General features: G+C 35.6%; 1 protein-coding gene across 2 annotated transcripts; it reads left to right on the forward strand.

Annotated features, from left to right (window-relative positions):
- The first annotated feature begins 4,315 nt into the window (after positions 1-4,315).
- LOC133296890 (serine/threonine-protein phosphatase PP2A-4 catalytic subunit-like) lies at positions 4,316-15,002 on the forward strand. 2 transcript variants are annotated; one of them, XM_061495939.1, is made up of 11 exons: positions 4,316-4,553; positions 8,047-8,103; positions 8,800-8,883; positions 9,199-9,270; positions 10,092-10,163; positions 10,406-10,446; positions 11,934-12,000; positions 13,753-13,944; positions 14,057-14,146; positions 14,243-14,350; positions 14,457-14,999. In XM_061495939.1, exons 1-11 carry the CDS (start codon positions 4,458-4,460, stop codon positions 14,520-14,522), a joined length of 945 nt encoding a protein of 314 aa, XP_061351923.1. In that variant the 5' UTR covers positions 4,316-4,457; the 3' UTR covers positions 14,523-14,999. The 2 variants fall into 2 exon arrangements, with proteins under 2 accessions (XP_061351923.1, XP_061351924.1); XM_061495940.1 differs by lacking the exons at positions 8,047-8,103; positions 8,800-8,883 and having other exon boundaries at positions 14,457-15,002.
- The last annotated feature ends 404 nt before the right edge of the window (positions 15,003-15,406 follow it).

Here is a 15,406-nt window from a genome sequence, read left to right on the forward strand (position 1 = left end):
TCAGACTGATGGACAGACTGAGCGGACCATCCAGACCTTGGAGGACATGTTGAGGGCTTGCACGTTGGAGCAGGGTTCAGCATGGGATAGGTACCTGCCATTGGTTGAGTTCTCGTATAACAACAGTTTCCATGTTAGCCTTGGCATGGCACCCTACGAAGCACTGTATGGTAGGAAGTGTCGTACTCCTACCTGCTGGTCTGAGGTTGGGGATCGTGAGTTGTTTGGCTTGGACTTCGTGCAAGATACCACCCTACAGATCCAGATTATCAGGAAAAAGCTGAAGCAGGCGCAGAATCGTTAGAAGAGTTACTACAATGTCAAGCATCGTGCACTGGAGTTCAGTGAGGGTGGGCACGTGTTTGTGAGACTTTCACATGTCACCAGTGTTGGACGGGCACTTAGAGTGAGGAAGCTGAGCCCGCGATTTATTGGGCCATACCAAATCTTTGGTAGAGTAGAACTTGTTGCCTATCGGCCTGCCTTGCCTCCGAACTTGGCCAACATCCACGACGAGTTTCACGTGTCTCAGCTTCGGAGGTACATAGCGGACCCTTCGCACGTGGTGCAACCGGATGATGTGGAGGTTCGGGAGAACCTAAAGACTCCCATCGGACCACTCAAGATTCTCGATCGAGGCGAGAAGAAGCTGAGGAACAAGATCATTCTGATGGTCAAAGTGCAATGGTCAGGAAGAACTCCTGAGGAGTGTTCCTGGGAGCGAGAGGATGAGCTTCTCCGGCAGTATCCCGATTTTCGAGACTGTTATATTCTGATTTTGAGGGCAAAATCCTAAAAAGGTGGGGTAAATGTAAAGAACCTGCACCGTTAACTAAGGAATTTAATTAAATATTTATGAAACTAATGATATAATTCCATAATTGACCCTAATAATTATGAGAAGGCTTGAATAATTATGGTAAATGATTAATAATGTTGAAAGTCGCTTTTCTAACGAAAAGTGCAGATACTGATTCTGCTCCTCGGTATAAATGCGTACCGATGAAGTATCCCGAAAAATTATAATAAGTGCATGAATATTCCTAGAATAATATATAGGATTGTGATTTCAAGTTTCAAGTTAAAATAATGAGAACTGGTGCCAGAACTGATACTGGTTATGTGAAAGCGCGTACCGGAAAGGTGCTGCGAAAAATAAAATAAAAATATGACAAATCTTAGAAAAATGAGTAGGTTCAGAATCCTAAGTTTGGGATTTAAAATGTTAAGCGTAGCTATTAACGCTAATACAGTGCGATTTCGACTCAATGAGGCTATAAATACTAGAAGCACAGATTTCTAGGTCATTTTGGCTGCGTGCTACGTAGAGTTTTTGGGTGCTTTGGCTGCCACCTTCATTCCTTGTTCTCCTTTGCATGAAAAACTCCCAAGTTACCTCTTTCTCATTGATTCTTCCTTCTAAACTTGGCAAACACTTAGTGGAGTGTCTTGTGAGGGTGAGGGCCAGCCATTTTCGAGTTGAAGGTGTTGTTTTCTCTGTGTTGAGGTGCTGACTTCTTGACTTGGTGAGGAGGGAGCCTTTTCCTTGGTGGTGGGAGCTCCAAGTAGTGTCCTTGGTGCAAAGAACCAACCAACCTTATATTGTTATCTATTTTTAGAACTTATATTGCACATGTAAGTGAGCTTGGGGTGGAAGATCCTTGAGGACCCCTTGTCTTACTGAGATTTCTGTTTAGAGATCTCACCCCACATTTGGAGCGCTTATTTGAGGTTCAGGTAACCTAGGGGTTGAGACCTCTGGCGGCAGGAGGTCGGAGCTTAGTTGAGTGATATATGATGTATGATGACATTACTAGATATTTGATGCTGTTTATGTTTTTTGTACTTTTGATGATTATTGAGTTGAGACGTTGTTGGGCTTGTTGCCTTATTTGGTGAGCATGGGGTTTGTCCATGCCACATTGATATTAGTATGTTGATGTTGAGTTGTATAAACTATCAGGCTGTTGTCCGGTCTACGTGTTGTAGTTTCGTGACTAGAGACACATTTATCTTATATTTTAATAAGGTATTTCAGTTATATGTTTTATTGCAATTCACATAAAGGCGATGTTTTCGAAATGAATTAAGTAATTCAACTTGGTAATGATAATGACGTCATAATTGAAAAGAAAAAGATATTCCGCATTTTTAATTAAGCATAGCTTAATACGATGACATGTTAACAAACCGGGTATACACGGGGTGTTACAAGACCTCTAACGGCAGGAGGCCGGAGCTTAGTTGATTGATATATGATGTATGCTGACATGACTGGATATTGGATGTTGTTTATGTTTACTGTACTTTTGATGATTATTGAGTTGAGATGTTGTTGGGCTTTGTTGCCTTATTTAGTGAGCATGAGATTTGTCCATGCCACATTGATGTTAGTATGTTGTAGTTGAGTTGTATGAACTATCAAGATGTTGTCCGGTCTACGTGTTGTAGTTCCGTGACTAGAGACAGAGACACATTTATTATATATTTATGAGGTATTTCAGTTAGATGTTTTATTGTATTTTACATACAGGCGATGTTTTGAAAATGATTAAGTAATCAAGTTGGTAATGGATAATGACGTCATAATTGAAAAGAAAAAGATATTTCACATTTTTAAATTAAGCGTAGCTTAATACGATGACATGTTAACAAACAAGTATACACGGGGTGTTACAATAACCACAATAAATATTCAGAGGGAGAGTTATAAGAATTGCACTTTCTTTTCCTTCACCAAGTTTTTATCACATTGAATTTTTCTTGGGAAGATTTTTAAGGAGGCAATCTTATTAGCGTATAATAAAGGGTAAACGTCCAGGGGAGCTATGAAAATATTAATAAAGTGGATGTTCAACTTTCTAACCCCATATCCTCTCCCATTTTATTCTCACATTTTTCCTTTCTTGTTTGTAAGTCTATTAGCAGGATTATACTCTTCTCCAGCACAAAGATACTAGAATAATAACAATACAAGTTATTTACTGAACCACACAAAGGCAGATCCCAAACAAGATTTCGATCACAAGTGGAAACAAAACGCGTTCAACAAATTTATACAAGAGATAATTTGGCAGACATAACCTAATTCAAATTTTGAGAAGCTGATCTATAAGACTATAATTTGTAGACTAAATGATATTATAATCACGGGAGTAAAATATGTGTTGCACTCTCTTTCCCCTCACCAAAGTTTTGCTCCATTGGGTTTTCTTGGTATGATTTTTAATGAGGCAACATGCGAAACATATTATTAGAAATGTATATTTTTTTTCTTCACTAGGATTTTTTTCCCATAGGATTTTTTTCTAGTAAGATTTTAACGAGGTACATAATTTTAATGGACATTCAAGAGAAAATGTTATAAATAATATAATTATGTGGATGTCTATGACTCTCACAGATATTATTTCAAATTGTAACTCCTCATAATTATTAATTCTTTTCCTTTGTAACTTATAATATATGGTGAGAGTTTATAAATCAACACATGTACAAGAGACAATGAAAAGTTATCTTTCTTTCTCCTTGTCTTATTTTTTTTTTTTGGAAAAGTGTTTCTCCTTGTCTTAGTTTCCTCTCTTTTCCTTCTATGTTCTTCTTGTTAATGGGTCAAACAATCGTCATATTGAAGGACATGAGTCCCGTCATGCTACACAGATAGAAACCAGTGGAGCCCATCATTATTTTATTTAAAATAAAATAAAATATAAAAACACAAATTTCGAAGTGTCTAGAGGAAACTAAATCACTTTCCTTGTTTTTCATATATATATATATATATATATATATATATATATTAAATTTGAGAGAGATTATATTTACTACTTCTTTTTTTTACTACCTCTTACTACTAAATCTTAACCGTTGATTTCTTTCGATCTAACGATTGTAATTTATTAAAAATCAATAATTAATTAATAAGTATGACCCAATAAATTATAATCGTTAGATTGACGGAAATCAACGGTTAAGATTTAATAGTAAGAGGTAGTAAGAAACAGAGATAATAACTATAACCTCCCTTTAAATTTTATGTTAAAAACTAAATTAATTTAAAAAAAATGCAATATTATATATCTTTAAAATACTTTATTTTATTAGGGACAGGTTATATTTACAAACTTTTTTGTTTATCAATTTTTATAAACTACACTGTTCCTCTAGGAGAACACTGATTACACTGTATTCTTCCGGAGAGAACATAGTGTAATTTGTAAAAAATTTCAAATTTTTTTTTTTGGAGAGGGATCTGTTCCCTTTTATTATATAAAAAAATTTAGTAATTAATAGCATCGTGCAAAGCAACTATATTTACGTTAGACTCCATCTTCTGTTTCCTCTTATTTCCGTCCACTCACTCCTCACTGTGCTTTCTGCACTTCGACCTCACCGGAGAAAATCAATCTTCATCTAGGGTTAGGGTTTTCCCCTAATCAAATTGAGGAGCGAGCAACATGGGCGTCAATTCCTTGCCATCGGAGGAATCCACCCTCGATCTTGACGAGCAGATCTCACAGCTCATGCAGTGCAAGCCACTCTCTGAGCAACAGGTTTCCATTTCCTTTCATATCAATCATTACGATCTGCTTGTTTCTACGCCACGTAGATACGGAATTAACCTTGATTTGTGTCTATGTAGTGGTTAATTTTTAGCTTATTATTATTATTATTATTATTATTATTATTATTATTATTTCTTCTTCTTGCTTTTTTGTTTTTAAATCGCTGAGAACAGGATCATTATAAGGCTCGAATCGAAAACCACGTGAAATATGGAGTAGTAGCTCGAGTCTTACTTGATGTGGATCAATTATGACGATGAATTTTTATTTATTTTTTATATAGAAATGGACATTGTTCCCAACAAAATAACAGATTTTCATTTTCAGCTATAAAAGTAGCTTTCTGTAAGCTTGTTTGGAATTGGTTATAGTCATATGGCCGTATAGGGTTACATCGACTCCTCAATTCTAATGAAGTTTGATGGAGTTTTTCTTTATAGACGGTGAATTATGGTATGTGGTATGTTACAAATGGCTTCACTAGGTCAGGAGGAGATTGTTACGACCTTCTGCTAAAGGTTACAAAGAGAGATGTTACGCATTTGGCAGGTTTGACATTTAAAAACATAGTTGTCAATAGCAGTTAGCGGCCAGTAGCCGCCGACCCCGAAAATGGTATAGCGGTGTAGCAGATAGCGGTATTACCGCTACCGTGAAGTATTAATTCTACATATATTATACTAACAGTCAAGAAACAAGGCAATACCGCTTTTAGTATTAATGCTCAAACATAAGAAGTCACACAAAATCAAACACATAATTCCACAATCAATGTCAAATACAAGGAACATAAAGGAAGGATCCAAAACTAAACACAACTGAACAATAAAATTGTCAAATAGTCAAGTACAAGAAGTGAACTAATAAAGAAAATCATCATCATCTTCGGATTCTTCATCAAATTCCAACATGGGAGTGGTGTAGCGGGGTAGCGGGTGTAGCGGGTAGAGGTATTGCTGCTACGTTCCGCCGCTACATTCCGCTACGGCCAATGTCGCGTAGCGTCGCGGTTTGTAGCGGCCGACTGCCGCTACCCGCTACGGTAGCGGTTTAGCAGCGCTACGGGCCGCTACTGACAACCTAGTTTAAAAAATGGAGGATTATGTGTATTTCAAACTGTGAGAGGGGGCAAGGCTTTGGATCAACCTTAAGGTTTCTCCCTTGTGATCATGTGACCAGGTGGTCATGGAAACATAATCTCTGCTCTTAGAGGTAAGTTGCATATATCCAATCCTCTTTGGAGCCCAAAATGGTGGGAGCCTTGGGCACTGGGCCGCCTGTCTGTCATTCAAGCTATCTTACACTGAATCAGAATTTTCATGAACTGTTGCTAGTTCCCTAAATTATTTGGAAAGATGAGGTAATTTCTAGTATATATTGCAGATTGGTGGTAAACTTAGTAAGAGTTATCCACTTAAATTTGTCCTGGCTCTATAAGTTATCGATTGTGTGCTATTGCGCTGCTATAACGGCGTTGTGGTCCCCATTTGTAATTTCCACTCTGCAATGCTACGATTTGGAGTAGCGACTGCAATCATGGCAAATTGCTCCACTACACTACAGTGAAGGAAGGGTGGATCCCCTCTTTGTCCTTGTGTGTGCAGTGTCTCATGTATAATTTAAGGGGGGAAGTATTGACTTTTGACCCATTTTTTCTGATATGTTGCCATTACGACTATTTCGAACCCTATTTAGCTCTCTCTTTCTCTTTCTCTTGACTCTGCTCTTTTTCTTGTCTGAACTGGCAAGCCCACCCCTCACTGGCGGTGTGGCCACCTCATAAAACCCATATCAGAGAACTCGCCTCAGCAGCCATTTCTGCATTCTTGCAGTGCTTTTAGATAGAGAAACAAGACAGAGAGAGATGAGACAGGAGGGTTGTTCCTTCATGCATGTGATTATGAGAGATTTAAGATTGATGTTATGGTAAAATAAAAGACAAAAGAGAAAAAAATTAAAAGTAATGTTATGAAATTTAATTAAATTCCATTAAATGGGGTTTTCTGGTTTTGTTATCCTGATTTTGAATTTTAAAATGAATTTTATTAAATTTTGATTAGTTATCTCATTTATTGTGGATGGTATTAATTAATGGGTAGTGGAGGAGTGGGAAGAGGATTCAAGAAAAGGGTGGCATGAATCAACTGTATTCGGGAGGAGAAATAAATAACAGAGAAAGTAAATAAATAAATCTAGGTACAAAGGACTAAAAAGGGGTATTTGGGAAATAATCTACCGACAATCCTAATGACTTTTCTCCACTTCTTCCTATGACAAATTGTACAATAATTTATTTTTCATTTCATTAAGTATTGTTTTACTACTTTTTCTCAAGTAAGTTTCGGTAATAAACTGCTTTCGCAAACTATACCGCTACAGGTGTGGGTAGCGACACCTAGCCAATACTTCTGTCATGCGATGCAATGGTTTGCAATAGTGGCCGTTGGAGCCAAAATTGCAGGTAGCAAATCATGGTCATAGCGACGCAATCATGGCACTACGGTGAAGGAATGAAAATAATCTAACTTTTACCCATTCTTTAAATTGCAAACGCTATCTGGTATGCCACCTTCTCAATGATGACCCTTTTGCCACTCTCCACCCTTGTGACTCATTTTCGGTGATTTTCTAGCAAGTCCACTCATTTTCCGGTGTGTCCACTCACTCCTTTCTTCGACTCTGTTTTTGACAACCCATCAACATCAGTGAATTATGTCCTCTGTTTTCCAGCGACCTACTCATCAATGTTGTTAACAACACACAATTAGCCTGTAAGATGAGTTCCTCTCTTTTCACCGACCAATACCTTATGGGAAGGTAATGCTGGACTCATCCTCCACCTGTAATTTATCACAAGCTGTCAAATAAACATATTTTTCATATTACCAAGTATCTTCCCGAAATTTCTTGCTCTCTGTTCAGCTCCAGTATTTCCTGCAAGGCTGTAATTATGAATGAATGTCTTTAATTTTGGGTAGTATTTTATTTTTGAGCATTTATATATGTGTAGTATAATTTAGTATAGCACTTATGTGAACTTCATTGTAGCAGTTATACCGCTACCTGCTTTACCACTAGCATTTTTGGGGTCGCCTGCTAGCAGCTGACACTAGCTATTTATAACTGTGGGTGATGTTGATGTTGGTTCATCCTTAATCACTTTTGTATCAACAGTGTTGCTTTATTTATTTATCTTTGCAAAAGATCTTATCTCTCAAAGTTTGAGATGGGAAAATGAATAGATTTTATTGCTTCCTTTGTGACCTATGTACCCTTTGGTACTTATTCAAGTTAGAAATATCATATTATGCTGATTGTCTTTCTTTCTTTCTTTCTATTTTCTGGGTTGTTTTAACAAAGCAGTCATGACCCTTTTTTGTGAAGCTATCTCCAATATCTCTTCCTCCTTTTGCTATTATTATCTTTCGGAGAAGTAAATATAAAAATAAACTAATGCTCTTGTTTTCTGTTCTGCCTATAGGTTAGAGTTTTATGTGACAAGGCTAAGGAGATTTTAATGGACGAAAGCAATGTCCAGGTGCAACCCTTTCTTCCTGCCTTCTTATTTCTTTTTTACATTTCATTGAGCCCTTTGCCTATTTCTGTGGATATTGATCTCACATGCTTCACTATGTTTTGATCTGCTGCTTGCTTGCTTTGCATGAAAATTAATCCTTTGTGAAGTCAGAAATGAGTTGTTGGATTTTGATTTATTTAGGGCCTGTTTGAATTGTGTTTCCAAAAATAGTTTTTTGATTTTAAAAAAAACAAAAAAACAAAAAAAAAACCTGTTTGATAAGGCCTGTTTTGTAAAAATAGTTCTAAGAATTATTTGTTTTTTAGTTTTTAGAATCAAATTTAGAGAACATGTCTAAGTTGTTTTTGTTTTGTGTTTTGACTTTTAACTTTCAAAACACAGAAAACACCTATTTCATTAACTATTCTATAAAATAGTTTTAAGAACAAAAAGAAGAACACAATCAAATAGGCCCTTATTTATTTATTTTGGTTTCCCCCCTTATTTGGGTTCATTTGTCTGATGTTATTGCTTTTAATGCCTTTTTTATGGCATAAAGAAGTAAATCTTCCAATCCTTTTAAAATGCCTGTGCTATGTAGCGGTTTTCCAATGCCAATACATCTCAGTATCTCAGTGTGACTTTTAATTGCAAGTTTGTTCTCTTTGAGAGAGAAAGCATTAATTTTTCTCTCTCTGTCTCTCTCCTGTACCACAGCCTGTGAAAAGCCCTGTGACAATTTGTGGCGATATTCATGGGCAGTTTCATGATCTTGCTGAACTATTTCGAATTGGAGGGAAGGTATGAGTTCTGATTATCACTTTCTTTTTGTATTCAATTCTTCTGTTTCAGCTGGGGAATGTCTTAACTAACTAATTGAGACCTGCTAAAGAAAAAGCTTTTGAAGATTGAAGTGCATCAAAGGTATTGTGGAGTAAATGGTATAATCGGGGAACTACTCATTGAATTCACTGCAACCCTAATATTATCATGTTGAAGTCTACTAACATTTTACTTCTGCAAAATGATTTTTTTGTAATAGGATTTTTGTGGATATCTTATTTATTTTTGTGATTATTTATATATGAAATCTAAAAATATGTGTTTTGTTTACAGTGTCCAGATACTAATTACTTGTTTATGGGTGATTATGTGGACCGGGGTTATTATTCAGTTGAAACTGTAACAGTAAGTACAGCAAAGATAAACTTACTTTTCTGCACTTATTAATAGTTGTTACTTTGTAATTTTGCTATTCTCATCCCCCCAAAGCCAAAAAAACCCTCTTTGGGAGCTTGCGTTTTATGTTATTCATGCTTTAGGGTGAGTGAAGTCTATGAAAGTGTGGGCTGAGGGTAAGCATCATTTAAGTTTTGTCTTGCTATTAGGGTGAAATAGAAAATGGGACTGTCCCCAAATTGCAAATAACTTCGTTCTTTTTATAACGTAATAAGAAAATATAATTAGAATGTGCAGAGCATTTGTTTGCAGCTTTTCAACATGGCTAGATTCATTAAGTTTGCAGTTGATAAAAATTAGAAACAAGTTGCATTATATTATAATTATATTTTCAAGATAAGTTTGTCAGCATCCAATTCTCAACATGTGAATACCAGGCAGAGGTTATTGCTGAGATTTTTGGGCATTGTCAGGATTTGAGAATTTCATATTCTGATGAAATCTCAAACCTGAAATTAATATATTGTGAATTTGGGGTTGTATATCTGATAGTTGTTTCAGGATAGGCATTTTGACTTCTGATATCATTGAAGGTTGAAACATCTAAGTGTATTAAATAATAATGATGTATATTAAATATCTTTCTGTTAGTATCAACATGCTTATCTAGAGGATTGCAATTTTTTTTCTGGAATCTGGATATTTTTTATGCTGTGATTGTCTCTTAGATAACTGAATGATGGTGAAATTAGATGTATATTTATTTGATTTCCCTTGGCTTGAAATTGTTGTATCATATGTCAGAAGTACTAATTAGTTATTCTATCCAGCTTCTTGTGGCACTGAAAGTACGGTATTCTCAGCGAATTACTATTCTCAGGGGAAACCATGAAAGCCGTCAGGTATATGTTGGCATTTATCTTGCGTTCAAAGTTATTATTCTTATGTTTTCTGAGGTCCCTTATGGCACTTATTTTCCTGAGTTTTTAGTACTTGCATTACTTAATGCCACAAAAATTAGCTTGTCTTGGAGGCTTTATAGTTGTATAACAAATTGTTGTTGCTAACTGTTCAGGCTTTGATTTTAAGACTCGTATATTTGTTTTTGAGCTAATTTTTCCTTTATCATTTTTTGTGTGCACAGATCACTCAAGTATATGGATTTTACGATGAATGCTTAAGAAAGTGAGTTTTCACTCCCGTCATTTAAGGTCCTAATGGAAAAAACAGGCTATACTTTCGTCTAAAGACGATTTGTATTCTTATAATTTTGCAATTTTTTCAATTAAAGTTCTGTTAATATTGTACAAATTTGTTATGAACATTATGGTGGTGTCACAAACTTGTGTTAAGATACATACTATATAGACTGTTTGGGAAACCATTTTTCTTTATCATGTAAAGAACCTTGGGATACACCACCTCAAAAGCTTAAGCTCAAAGGGTGGGAGTGCCCAAGGCCTTATAAAGGACATTAGTTGCTCATACAACCAATGTGGAACTATATATCTCAACACCTACAATATTCTTTTTTATAATTTTAACATCAGATTTTGTTTAGTTAGTATCCTTAAATGAAGTGAACTAGAACCTTGTGGTGATCATCTGAATTTTCCATTGATTTGACGCTTTATATAACCCATTTGATTCCAGATTCTCGGTTTTGAGATCTTAGATTTTGATATTGATGGATGTGGCAACATCTCGTTGTATCAGTAGTTACGCTGTTGAAATTGTATACACTATATTACTGATTTACAATGTCTTGTTCTTGCTAACATGGGTAAAGAATATGTAGTTCTATTCAAAATGCAGAAGTACCGTCCAAAATGAAACTGGGAGAGAAGATAATAAGCAAGGATATTTTGTTGGATCCAATATTGCAGACTGAATCACCGAGAACATCAGGATGTCTATCCAGTTTTCATTTGGGAAAATAATATAAATTTAAATAAATAATCCCTTAAAAGGGAATGCTGCTCAAAATAACAAAGACATGAAATGCTGCTTTTTGAGGAGAGGATTGAGGATGCATGTGATGTGATGTGATCTCTGCCAATCTTTCCTTCATGGGCCTTGCTCTCATTATGTGTTTGTGTTATATTATCAAATACCGAAATGGCTACTACCATTATGAACTTTTGTGTTTTGAACATATATGATTTTTTATGTTACTTCCTCTGTATCTGAAGTGGATCTGGTGATGTATTAATTGATTTGATAATGTTATGATGCTGACTACATGCAGTGGCCTGTTTAAAAAATAAATTTAACTCAATAATATTCCTTATGTTCAGTGAAGGCATTAATATTTAGATTTGAGATTGAGTTTGAACTTTAAAGGTGATACACACACTCGTCTATATGAATTATAACAAGTTAAGAGATGTGGTTTTATTAGTATTTTTAGAATATATTAGCGTTATTAGTCTTAGTGTTAGTGGGATTGGCTACACTAAGACTAATAAACTTAATAAATTCTAACAAATATCATATGTAATTGGATCTAGATAGAGATGCAGCTTGGCTTGATCTGGATTTAATTTTTTGATAGGCTCAATATTATGACTACAAATCAGTTGATCATAGCTGTTATCTTACTGATTTATCTAATTCCTTATTTCTTTTTTAAAGCTCATGATAATTCTTTCTTACGATTGTTTATTTTGCAGGTATGGTAATGCTAATGTTTGGAAGATCTTTACAGACCTTTTTGATTTCTTTCCATTGACTGCATTGGTTAGCACATTTTTTTTTCCATTTATGCATTTCATTTCTGATTTTTAGTGGTGGAAAGGGCAATATATATTGAGAATAAGCTACATGTCAGTTATTTTGTAAATTGAAGGTGGAATTTGTTGAGTAAATCACATTCTTTTTCCTAGATTAAGCAAAATATTAACACTATCCCCCTTTGTTCTGGGGTTTGAACAACTGTGTGTATATATTGTGTTGTGTTGTGTTTTATTTGAGCAGTACCCATTTATAAATTTTAAACTAACCTGAATTTCTGTGTTCTATTCAGAAAGTAAAATATTGGAGGGGCAACAGAGTGAGATAATGGACTAAGATATAATATGGTAGATTTTATCAAATTAATGTAGTCTTTGTAAGCACTAGATAGGGTTGTATTTAGAGGTGTTAACGGGCCGAGCCGAGCCGAGCTTTGGTCTTAAAAGGCTAAGCCTATATTTAAATGTGTCAGTCTGATCAAGCCTGTTACCTGTTATGAATATAATTATCGGCCTGTGGCTTGACTTATTTACAAAAAATGAAAGCTTGATTTAGCCTGTTTAAAAAGAATAAGACAATAAAAATTTATCCTAACAGAATGTACAATCAACAGTACTAGTAATTCCATAAACATTAACAAATTCAATGTATATCCAAACAACATAATATAAAATAAAATCATTCAAAAAGTCTGTTTAACCAATAAAATAGGGTGAAGTGGATTGAGGAGAGAGAGAAGGCTATTACAAGTAGTATAAAAAATATAAAATATAAAATAAAAAAAAAAATTAATATACTAGGTCGAGCTTTAAGGTCGAGCTTTTGAATTGAAGTCTAAGGCTTTTTTATTAAACGAGCTTTTATACAAGTTCAAGCCTGGTTCCAACAACCAATTTTAGGCATATAAGCTCAAGACTTCACGAGCCGAGTCAAAGGCCCCTGGTTTATTTATCACCCCTAGTTGTATTATGTTTCCAGATATGAATTAGTGCTTTGACATTTCTGCCATTTAGAGGAGGTCTTTGTAGTTTTCTGATGGGCCTATTAAGCCTTTTAAAGAGGTTTACCAACGCAGGAGGACAGCCCAAATGAGAGGAGAAATTGGGAATAACAGCAATAAGGAAACAAGGGGAAATAACAACTAAGAGGCAAAGGAGGGAAAGGGAGGGGAGTTAGTTACAATGAGTGACACGTGGCTGGCAACGAATGGGGAAGGGGACCTCGGTGGAAGTGGAATAGAAGATTCGGAGGGGAGGAAGTGAAGGGGGATATAGGGGGAATGAAAGGGGGAAAAGGGAGATGGGCAAGTATGACGCTTATGTGGAACTGAAAGCACTTGATGGGGGATTCTCTTTAGCTGGTCATTAGTCTTCTTTGGGGTTATTGTTTGATGTCTTGAATATCTTTTCCATTGTAATTGTGCATCTCTGGTTTGCTTATTTCCTATTTTTTTGTATTGCTGTTGTTACAGAATTGTGTCAGTTGCTGGGTTTCTGTGATTGAGTCTTGTAGGAGCTGTGCTCCATTTTTATTACCTTATACAAATCTTGGTACCATCATTTTCAAAGCAAGACGTGATGACCTTGTCATTCTACTGAACTTGAGGAGTAGTGAATATAATATGCTCAAGTTTGTTCAGTTTGTTTATAGTTTGGGACTAGTTTAATGGCAGTTCATTTTCATTATAATGAAATGATGGTCTTATTCTGGCCGTAATGATGAACAAGAAAGAATCTAATTTAATATAGTCCCTTCCAGGTTGAATCCGAAATATTTTGTTTGCATGGTGGACTATCACCTTCAATTGAGACCCTTGATAACATAAGGAACTTTGATCGTGTTCAAGAGGTTCCTCATGAAGGGCCCATGTGTGATCTGTTGTGGTCTGACCCAGATGACAGATGTGGCTGGGGAATTTCTCCTCGGGGTGCAGGGTATACTTTTGGCCAGGTGACCAAAATTTTAGTTTCTGAACTCTACGTTGTTGAATATGTTATTTTTGAAGCATTGAGAGATTGGCTATTGTATTTTTTGCAATTCAAGTTTACATTATTTCTTCCAGGATATATCTGAACAATTCAATCACACAAACAAGCTTAAGTTGATTGCTAGAGCTCATCAGCTGGTTATGGATGGATTTAACTGGGCTCATGTAATTGACCTTCTCAAAGAATGATCTTTTTGTCTTGTTTGCTTTGGAATTATGGAAGTCAAGTTTTTCGATATGTCCATTGTTTTGTTGAAACAGGAACAGAAGGTGGTTACCATTTTTAGTGCTCCTAACTACTGTTATCGATGTGGGAACATGGCTTCCATTTTGGAGGTTGATGATTCCAAGGGCCACACATTTATCCAGGTCTCCTCCTATGTCGTCCAATATAATTTGCTCCTGTACTGCATGGTAAAATATTTAGTCATGTTCCTTTGACCAACTCTGCATAAATTTGAAATGTTTTTTGCAGTTTGAACCTGCTCCCAGGAGAGGAGAACCTGACGTCACCCGGAGAACACCTGATTACTTCTTATGATGTTGCTGTTGCATATCATACTGCTATCACAGTTTCATCACATTCTGCACTAATGTCAGGTAGTTGTGCACCCTCGTTGATGAGATTGCTGTAAGCACTTAAATCCATGAATGTACACTACAAACATTTTTGGTGGTTGGCCAAGCCTGCTTTGATGTATAATAGGGGCAGTAAACATTCCGTTTTTTGTGACGCTCAACTGCTCAAGAACTTGCTGGACACCCTGTCGGAGAAGTTGTCTAGATGATAGCAATGTCAGAATCTGTATTATTCCAGCAAGATGTGGATATTTTTTTGTTCTTGTTTTCCCCGTCTTTAGAAGCAATGACTGGGATTTTATATCTCGTTTGTGATTTACTTTGCAATGTCTTATCAATTTTTAGTAAAAGTTCCATGAAAATATTAGTAGTGATTCAGTTTTGTTCTTGCTAATTATGTTCAATTTCATTATTCAGAGCTCATAGGTGTTTATCATTTGACCTGAGATAGCCTATGAAAAGTATATATAAACTCGTCAAACTTGTTTTTAGTTGGTCAAATTCAATAGTTGGGAAGGACAAAGGGGAATCTAAGGATTTTTTCTTGCATGTTGACTTCAATGCTGTTGTGTATATCTCCAAAAATTTAGTCTACGTATATCACTATCTACCATCTTCAATATCAAAGTTGGTAACCAATTATCTTCCCTCAGCTGTTCAGGTTAGTGCTGATCTCCTGTGTGGATTTCTTTTCTACCCCTTTGATAGTTTGAACTTTGAACCTAGTAACCTACTTTCTTTTGCGGCAAATGTGGAATTTCGAAGTTTATTTTATTGCGCAATGTTCTTTTTATTTGCTCAACATTGGGTTTTAAATTTTAGGGAAAAATGTATATCTTTTTAAAT

This window comes from Gastrolobium bilobum, unplaced genomic scaffold (genome assembly GCF_033153095.1).
Source record: "Gastrolobium bilobum isolate Gb01-03AN ecotype WA unplaced genomic scaffold, APGP_CSIRO_Gbil_v1 utg4445, whole genome shotgun sequence".
In the NCBI taxonomy this organism is placed as follows: Eukaryota; Viridiplantae; Streptophyta; class Magnoliopsida; order Fabales; family Fabaceae; genus Gastrolobium; species Gastrolobium bilobum.

Excerpts from the sequence above, each read along its gene's own strand:
- LOC133296890 (XM_061495939.1), top strand. The coding sequence starts at position 4,458 with ATGGGCGTCAATTCCTTGCCATCGGAGGAATCCACCCTCGATCTTGAC. Across the intron at positions 9,271-10,091 it reads ATTCAGTTGAAACTGTAACA|CTTCTTGTGGCACTGAAAGT; the intron begins GTAAGTACAGCA and ends TATTCTATCCAG. Across the intron at positions 13,945-14,056 it reads CAGGGTATACTTTTGGCCAG|GATATATCTGAACAATTCAA; the intron begins GTGACCAAAATT and ends TATTTCTTCCAG.